This window comes from Primulina tabacum, unplaced genomic scaffold, assembly GCF_025594145.1.
Source record: "Primulina tabacum isolate GXHZ01 unplaced genomic scaffold, ASM2559414v2 Contig511, whole genome shotgun sequence".
Lineage (NCBI taxonomy): Eukaryota > Viridiplantae > Streptophyta > Magnoliopsida > Lamiales > Gesneriaceae > Primulina > Primulina tabacum.
Genome location: NW_027459768.1, coordinates 1 through 9019, shown reverse-complemented (window position 1 = coordinate 9019; position 9019 = coordinate 1). Strand labels below are relative to the sequence as shown.

Here is a 9019-nt window from a genome sequence, read left to right as displayed (position 1 = left end):
AAAAATATCTTTTATTAGTTTAAATTGTTTACTGTGAGTATTATGCCCATAAAATAGAAGATGAAGTAAATTGACATTATTTACGATGAGTAGGTTTCTTGTTAGACGGTCTCACGAATCTTTATCTGTGAGATAGGTCAATCCTACCGATATTCACGATAAAAAGTAATATTCTTGGCATAAAAAGTAATATTTTTTCATGGATGACCCAAATAAGAGATCCGTCTCACAAAATACGACCCGTGAGACTGTCTCACATAAGTTTTTGCCTAAAAATCGATGAATGAAAATTCATGTCTTCTGGAACATAGATGAATTTGTCAAATACATGTGAATGGATAATGTGATTTGAAATTTTTTTTAACATGTTGAGTTTTATTTTCTTGTGTCAAACTTGAAAGTAAAAATCTGACAGCTTAGTAAAAAGAAAAAATATACATTTCACTTAAATGTATTTTTTTTTTGCTACAAAATGACTTCCAGAAAAATGGATTATAATTGTTTGATTTTTACTAGGTAGTTTGGCCATCTTAGAGATGAGTATAAAAATTGATGTACATAACATCACTATAAGATATTAGGGAACCAAAATTTTTTCTGTGATCCATCGGTATGGAACTCACTCCATTGTATGCTTAGGTTCCTTTACAGTGTTTACATTAAATTTTCAGCTCTTCATTTCCGGTTTCCCTTGTAAATTTCGACAAAATTGACGTTGTATACAAGTGTAGCATTTCCAGGTATGTTGCAGTCCCCTGCATCATGAACAAAAGACCTCAAGAAATTATAGATAACAGCAACGAAAAACAAGCGGACCCGTGCCTTTTTATGTTTGAGTTACCATGCATGAAAGAGCATATGTAAACATCAAAGTGTGCAATCCCAAGTCAAGTGTTATTTTAGCAAGATGCTCATGTCCAATTAATATGTCCAGGACCATTGAAACTGATAGTAGGATTCTGATATCGATCTAATGAAAACATGTTTCCCTAAAAGGCACCACCGTTTGAATCATGGGATGAGATTATAAGGATCTATGCTATGGGGATAAATAAACTGAAAATATAGATAATATAATTATTATGAACTCCACATATTGTAAAAATTTGAGTCGAACGAGGGATGAGACAAAGACGCTAAGTCTTATCCTTCTCACTAAATGGTGCCGAGAGGATTTTGAAATATTCACATGCCAACGTTATTTCAGAGAAGTCCTTCAATCATGTCTTTAAGGTGATTTGAAAAGGAAACAGTTATAACTTGTGGTCAAGGAGAGCTAATTACTATTCATCCTAACATTTGGAACAAGTAGTTATCCTAATGTCCAACTTCAAATGCATTTCAGTAACACAAATAATGCTTCCAGCAGACAAACAACTATTTATTCGCACCTGAAAAGCAGCCCGCTGGTTCAGGTCCATATGCTAAATGAGGAGGGATGTAAAGTTTCCGTTTTCCACCTGAGTGAAAAATTCCAAAAAGGAAAATCCAATAGAACACCCTGTTGAAGAAGTTGGTAGAAAGGCTTATAATCTATCAGCATCTTACCAACATGCATTGGCGGCACGCCTCCACCTCCCAAGATGCCCTGATCCAATCCTTTAATGACCTGGACGGAGAAAACAATGACACACTGATGAAGACATGCATCAGATCAATATGCAGTAGTACTTTGCATTAAGCAGGCATATTACAATCTCAATTGGAGCTAGTCAATCATGGTCTCAATCATTATTTTTTCTCTCTTTGAGCTGCAACTTTACCATTATGAATCTGATAAAAACTGACAAATCTCTGTTGAGGATCAACATCCATTTTGAGAAAGATAATAGCTCTGCACATTTCCAAGGATACAAGAACTATTGGTGGTTATCACATCCTTAAGCATCCAACATAGCTCATTTTGTGAATGACACATCTTAATCTTAATCAGCAAATAATATATTTTTTTCAATTCAAACTTTGAGATATCAATTAAAATAACTAGCTCATCGTATCATCCAATATTTCACCCCTATACGCAAACTTGAATCACCTCTAAAGTTCTGAAAAACTTGGTCACAAGAGTTAACCTAGCCTCTAATTACTTTCTACTGTGCGGACTCATACCGTCCTCTATCCTGATTTGAAATTGGATTTGACATAGTGAAATTATTTCATGAAGGGGGTATCATATCAGTATGATGAGCACATTTAATCGATCAGAAAAAGTTAGACCCAAGCTCAGTTCAACACTTGTTACGCACCAAAACAACTGTCGAGACTTGGAAACATGACATAGTCCGTAAGCTTGTCGATATAACTCGACCTAAAATATAACTTCTATATTGTTTTGAAGTTTCATGACCTCCAACTTGTGCTCTAGATCATCTTCCTCTCTTGTACTCGTGAATAACTCAAAGAATTTAAATGTATGAAGATAACAGTGGATCAAATCTCTTGAACTAACATTTCTACATCTGATCTGCTCTTCTCACCTACTCCATATTGTTTTTCGCATAACGATTCATACAAGTCGGTACATCAATTGCAAATAAAACAATAGTGAGAAAGCAAAAATCACCTTGCCCATGCCAAGACGCATAGTAAGGGGTCTGCCACGTTTATAAGTACTGTCAAATACTATATCATCTGCAAATCTTGCAGTGTAGTGGATCTGCATAAGCCAAAATATATATATATATATATATATATATATATATATAAACAAGTTAGCAACTTAATGGCAAAATTTTCAAATAACATTCTAACCAGGTAAGGTACATATAACATAATAAGCATTTTTCCATTCATCTGTCCACCACATCCAGTTTTGCCTTACTTGTTAATCCAGTTCCAGTCTCTGACTGGTTTTTTTTTTTATCTGGGGAAGATATGTTGAAACCAACGACACTCGAAAGAGGCATGTAAAAATTAGTCATCAAACAATCACCATTAACTAAAATGCTCTGCTTTGTTCATTATAATACAATCATGGAACTCATTAGGACTTTCCTCTGTGTCAGTATGTAACAATCCAGAGAATGACATGATGAAAACTAACTCACATTAATAAGCTCCGCAAAAGGAACCTCCTCTCCGGACCCAACAGCCACATCGCAGTAACCGAGCCCGGAACGCACGAAATTGAGCTCACAAGAAGGCTCAGAAACAGTGGCGAAGTACTGAATCCTGGTGGCATCAGCCTCCAAAGGGGTGGTAGCAGCCAACAGCCCGGCGGCGAATCCCATTACTTGCTTCTTCAAGTTAGTTACGGTAGAGGCTGAAGCGGTGGGTTTTAAAGCTCGGAAGGGCCGAAGTTTTGGAGCCAAGATTGTTAACTGGGAGGCGGCTACCGCCATGCCTACACTACTGTGGAGCAGGAACTGGAAATCGGGAGAATTTTCCTTGTTATCTGGAACTTGTGGGCTGTATGGAATTCAATGGATAATGTATCTTTTCCGAAAGCTTTACGTTCTTGCATACGATCGTTTCTTACGGCGACTCAAATAAGTAGAGCGATAAGGGGAATATCGCACATGTTAATTGTGTTCACCAAGCTTAAATATTAACATAAATTCCTGTGAAATATCTTGTGAGACAACTAACTCTATGTAATAATTTCACGCGTCGAAAAAATATTATTTTTTATATTAAAAAAATAATATTTTTATTACATGTATAAATCAAATTGATTTGTATTATATTCACAAAAATTTTATGAGATCGTCTCACTGATCAATTTTGTAAAACATATTTTATGACCTGAATTATGAAAATATATTATTTTTAATATTAAAAACATTTTTTTCACTGTAAATATAAATAAAGTGGACTCGTCTCAACGAAGAATTACAACTGATTAAATATTTTACAATTGTTAAAAACTCACCACTAAGATAGAAATACATAGAAACTTAGATTCTAATTTATATTATTAATTGCATTATTGATGATGTCTATTACACACCATCACGACTTCTCAATTTATTGAGGTTGAGAATAAGATTACTAACCTAGTTTTTATCCAATCCTATCATACATTTATTTGAAATTATTCAAAAAGAAACAAAGAAGACAATATTACACTTAATATATTTACTTTATCCATTTAATTTAATTATTAAAAATATAATTTTTAATCAATCAAACCAAACAATTTTTATTTATTCACCATCTACTCAATAAAACCAAATAATTCTTATTTATTCATTATCTACTACGATAATTCCAATTTTTTTCTCACATTCGCCTGCTAATCTTTATTTGGTGGATTTATAATTTTAATTAATAGTAATAGTGGGCCATTGTAATGATTAACGTTTATTAGAACTTTAAAATTTTATACAATTTCGAGCATTCAATTTTTTTGGTAAAGTAAATATTAATTCAAATAATTATAAATTATAAATATATTAAGTATCAAGGAAAAATAATTATATATCATGAAATTGAAGTATAAATTTAATAATAATTAAGACTTTAACATATACTAATAAATTATCACTACAATTGAGAATTTGCAAACTTGTCCAAAAGGTCGAGGATTCGTTGACTGCAAATTCTCATAAAATCGAGGAGATACCAACAAGAAAGAGGTAAAATGGAAACCACAAACGATGCGCTAATGTTTAAAAAATGACTATGAACTTTTCTTTTTTATAAATTTACAAAATTTCATTTAAAAATCCATAATTGTTTTTTTAACTATGCAAACATTACAATAAGTTCTTAAAAGAACCGTCACCGTTGGTAATAAATCAGTGCTTCGTCTTCATTGCAAGAACTCATACTTTGAAACACCCTTTGTTTAAAATAAAACCTAAATTACATATTGCTACCTATCAAGATTCAGGCCACAGTTCATTTAAGAAAATTCGATGATGCTACCCACTAACCATTCGATTTTCTATGAAACTTCAAAAAAGTTTGGGTAGAGTCGGATTCAAGCGTTGGCTGAGTAAGCGTCCTGTAGTAAGAGGAGTAGTTATGAATCCTGTAGACCATCCCCATGGAAGTGGGGATCCACATCTTATGTATGGACTTGATCATCATTATTGAAAGCCAGCAAGGCGCGTAGTTAGCACAAGTCGCAACCAGACTCAGCCTACATAGCCCAATATAAGCCAAGGCTGACCCCCTTTGATGAACATCGCAACTGAAGCCCTCACTTTGGTGCTCTTTAAAGGCTCAAAACTCTTTTTAAACACTTCTTAAATCTAGGGACAGTGAATTCAAGCATAATTACAAAGATGAGAGTCATTATTTTCACCTAATATACTAATATGGTTGTTCAATAGTTTGTTCCAAATATGGTTGGCTATATACCAACGTTTTTTTTTCATAATTTAAATTCTACCACACTACCCCTTCAAGGGCCTCACTTTAAATGTCTGATTTATTTCTTTTATAAAATGGAATAACATCAAAGGCTTCCTAACAAACATTTACAAACATGATTTTAACACATCAGCTTTCCAAAATTCTAAACTCTCCTTCACTGATGTGATCATACCAAAATTTGAGGCATAGATTAGTAGCTGTTACGCTAGCAAACTTTGGCAAGTGTGCATAAAAATGGTTAAAACTCCTTGTTCTACAGAATGTCCAAGAGGGAAGGGGATTGCAGTTGTAACATTTTATCCCTGTTAGTGCGCTCGAGAAAAGCAGTATAGTTTCAGTGTTTTCATCTGCTCTTAAGCTAAGCACGAAATATGCATAGATAGCATACACTATTAATCAATAATCACAATGTATTTCAACAACTCAGTTGTAAGTTGTACCTTCAGTTTCAACCAGAAGAGTCCCATTCCACTACAATTTCCACGATTTTCCCAGCACTTTCATCTAGATGACTTTTTGAAACTTCAATCTCAAGTGAACACCATATGTTCTCGAATCTAAATCAAAGTTCAATAATATACATCCAATATTTTCAATGTGTCGTACCCCCACAAACATGCCAAAAAGATTAATGATAAGTGAAAAACAAATATTATCAAAACCCACGGATATCACATCATCTCATCAACAAATGAAACATGGATAGCCGAAAATGCGTTTACCTTGTAACTTATGAAGATTTAATAGAATCAACAAACCCGCTACTGAGTAGCCTCTCAACATATTTCCCCAATATAGCCACCTCCAAATTCACCTTCTGACCACTTCCTTCAAAGGGATCACAACTTCTGTTGAGTGTATGCCACAAGCATGAAATTGAAGCAACCTTCATTATCGAACACATCAACCACAGTCAAGCTAGTCCCATCTACAGCAATGAATCCCTTAGGCACAATGTACTTCAACAACTCATTTGTAACCTTCACTTTCACCCACAAAGAGTCCCCTTCCGCCACCTTTTCCACGATTTCCCCGGTACCATCTACGTGTCCCTGCACAAAATGACCCCCCATTCTGCTACTAGGACTCAGAGCCCTCTCAAGATTTACCAAAGACCCACTTTCCAATTCACCCAAAGAAGTCTTTCTTAACGTTTCCGGGGACAATCCGACCGAGAATTCAGATGACACGGTGTCGAATTCTGTAACAGTCAAGCCAAGTGCCATTGACTGAGATGCTGTCTACCAAGTGGACATCCTCAAGAATGTTTTTGCCAGGATCTTCCATCGTAAAGCTGTTGTTGTTGTCAAAACCCAGTTGCTCAACTTTTTCCAATTTCTTCACTATTCCTGTGAAAAGGGATTGAATCTGGTTGGAGCGAAATTGGGCTGCTGGGGTTTAAGGGTTTCATAAATATGGATGAAAGTGGGGGAGGGGAAAGCCTCAGAGAAGAATGAAAGGAGAGCTTGCGTTGGAGCTGCAGAGGAAAAAAGATTAGTCATAAAGCATACACGAAAATTGTATATTTTTTGATAAAACAGTTACATAATACTTAATAATTTGTCAATATCATCACAATTTGTTTTCCTAACCGACGAGTCACACAATAAATTAGATAAAGTTTTACGTTTACTACTCCTATTTAAGAAATAACACTTCTGTGAGCAGCGACCAGAGCTCATAATCACAATTCTCCACCCCATCAAATCTGGGCGTCCGCCCAGCGTTGCTGAATTCTAGTTAATTCTCATTTTTTGGAAACGATCCTAAGGATTAATAGAAGTTATGAAGCCCATTTAAATCCAAATCTCAGTATAGCTCGAAACTACTTGGCAATTAACAAGACATTAATTAAGATCAGACGAAACCCATTAGATAATACTTAAAAAAAACACTAAATTCGAAAACCAATTTATTCCTCCAATGTAAATGAACTGCGGGTTACCGGACAGAACCCATGTTTTCTTTCGAAATAAATATGTGCATCCTGAAAATTCGTGCGAAAATACAACTAAAATCCAGCTACCTCACGAGGAAGGTGAATTTTGCAGGAAGAAGTGGAGATGGCGGTTGCAGAAGCAGCAACGACAGAGGCTGCGTAAATGCCTGATTTCATCATACTTCGTTTGCTTCCCTGCTGAAATTGATCGCTAAAAGCGAAAATCAAAGTGAAAAATAAAAATGAGGAATATTTTGTTTGGGCGAAGATTTATGACGGGGGCAGAATTTAGGGAAGTTTGGTGAGAGTGAGCTGAAAATGAATCAGCAAGTGTGTGGGTCAATTATACAAATAATGAACGAATTACCGGTCCATTGCCTTATCTCGGACATTTCAAAAACTGAGAGAACATGTCGAGTCAATTTTTGAAAAAGTCTATGATCTGATTTCTCAAAAAAATTTATCTTATTTTATGTTCAAATATTATTATTTTTTTATTGTAAATAAAAAATATAAATTTGACGTCTATTCCTCGAGATTTACTTAGTATACATAAATTGTTTAGTATACATAAATAGATAACAGTTTCGGATTCTCAAATCATTTTTTCCTTATAATTATCATTCGACTCGGTAACCATTTCAACTGCTTTGTATTCGAACATAAAACTCATAAGAAACGATATTAAAAATCAATTTTGTGAGATATATCCGATCTGACATAACTTGTGAAAATATTACTTTTTATGTTAAAAATTTTAATTTTCATGATATTTATGAATCGGGTCAACTCGTCTCACGGTTGTAAATCCGTGACACAATCTCTACTCGAAACTCGCGTTCTTTTATATGGGGAGACAGAGACAGAGATAGAGGAGGGACGAATCCCAAAAGATCTCAATATGATTTTCTATATTCAAATGGAAAAATACAGAAACAGGCCAAAATCATTCATACGAAAGGCTCAGGCTTGAGAATCGGGGACACTGAGGGACTTCAGAAGCAATGCCTAGCTAATACTCCCGCACAGATAATGCAAGGCCTAGCAAATACGCAATCAAGGGAATACGATGCCCAGCAAACATACCCCCTTCACAATCATATCATAAATCTAGGTTGATCCATATACTCGCAAAATCCGTCTATCGTGATCACGAATACAATGCAACGAAACTGATGCAAGAGCACCATGAAGATTGATGATTTATTCATGTTGGATCTAGGTTTTCTACACGCCCAAACGCAGCGGAAGTTTTAAAAATTTATTTATTTTGACAATCAAAATATGTTTTGCTTTGGACGCTCGTATGATTTTATCATAAACATTCATAGGATGTTAAAATTTCATACCTTTGGTGAATTAATCACATGGCTCCAACTATTCCGGGTTTAGCGGAGATAGCTCTTGATGAAAATTCCTACGAACTTTCTTCGATCTTCGAATTAGGTCCACGACCGGATTATTTGTTCCTCTTCTAATTTGCACTAGAAAATTAGAAAATATTTTTCGTAGAGATAAAACACAATTTGGTTCAAAACCCTTTGAGAACAAAATATTGCCCAGAGAATTTTGGACTTTCTCCTGCCTTTTTAAAAGCTTCGAAGATCCGAAAGTATTGCATTGAATTCTATTCAAAATCATCGAACAAACTTTATCAAAATTGCATGCCATTAGAATCATAAATTCTAATTATCTTTCTAATCCATTATTTACTTAATTAATCCAATTATTTAAGTAAATTTAAGATTCAAAAATCAT

General features: G+C 34.6%; 1 protein-coding gene and 1 pseudogene across 2 annotated transcripts; both read right to left on the bottom strand.

Annotated features, from left to right (window-relative positions):
- Window positions 1-431: 431 nt before the first annotated feature.
- LOC142534441 (photosynthetic NDH subunit of lumenal location 4, chloroplastic-like) lies at window positions 432-3501 on the bottom strand. 2 transcript variants are annotated; one of them, XM_075641316.1, is made up of 6 exons: window positions 3048-3501; window positions 2564-2656; window positions 1549-1609; window positions 1392-1460; window positions 661-755; window positions 432-560 (listed from the first exon to the last, which is right to left on the bottom strand). In XM_075641316.1, the coding sequence occupies exons 1-5, from the start codon at window positions 3339-3341 to the stop codon at window positions 676-678; spliced, it is 597 nt and encodes a 198-aa protein (XP_075497431.1). In that variant the 5' UTR covers window positions 3342-3501; the 3' UTR covers window positions 432-560; window positions 661-675. The 2 variants fall into 2 exon arrangements, with proteins under 2 accessions (XP_075497431.1, XP_075497430.1); XM_075641315.1 differs by lacking the exon at window positions 432-560 and having other exon boundaries at window positions 610-755; window positions 3048-3500.
- Window positions 3502-5828: 2327 nt separating this feature from the next.
- On the bottom strand, window positions 5829-7636 carry LOC142534435 (riboflavin synthase-like; annotated as a pseudogene).
- Window positions 7637-9019: the final 1383 nt, after the last annotated feature.

Excerpts from the sequence above, each read along its gene's own strand:
- LOC142534441 (XM_075641316.1), bottom strand. The coding sequence starts at position 3,341 with ATGGCGGTAGCCGCCTCCCAGTTAACAATCTTGGCTCCAAAACTTCGG. Across the intron at positions 1,461-1,548 it reads CGTGCCGCCAATGCATGTTG|GTGGAAAACGGAAACTTTAC; the intron begins GTAAGATGCTGA and ends TTTTTCACTCAG. Across the intron at positions 756-1,391 it reads ACCAGCGGGCTGCTTTTCAG|GGGACTGCAACATACCTGGA; the intron begins GTGCGAATAAAT and ends TTCATGATGCAG.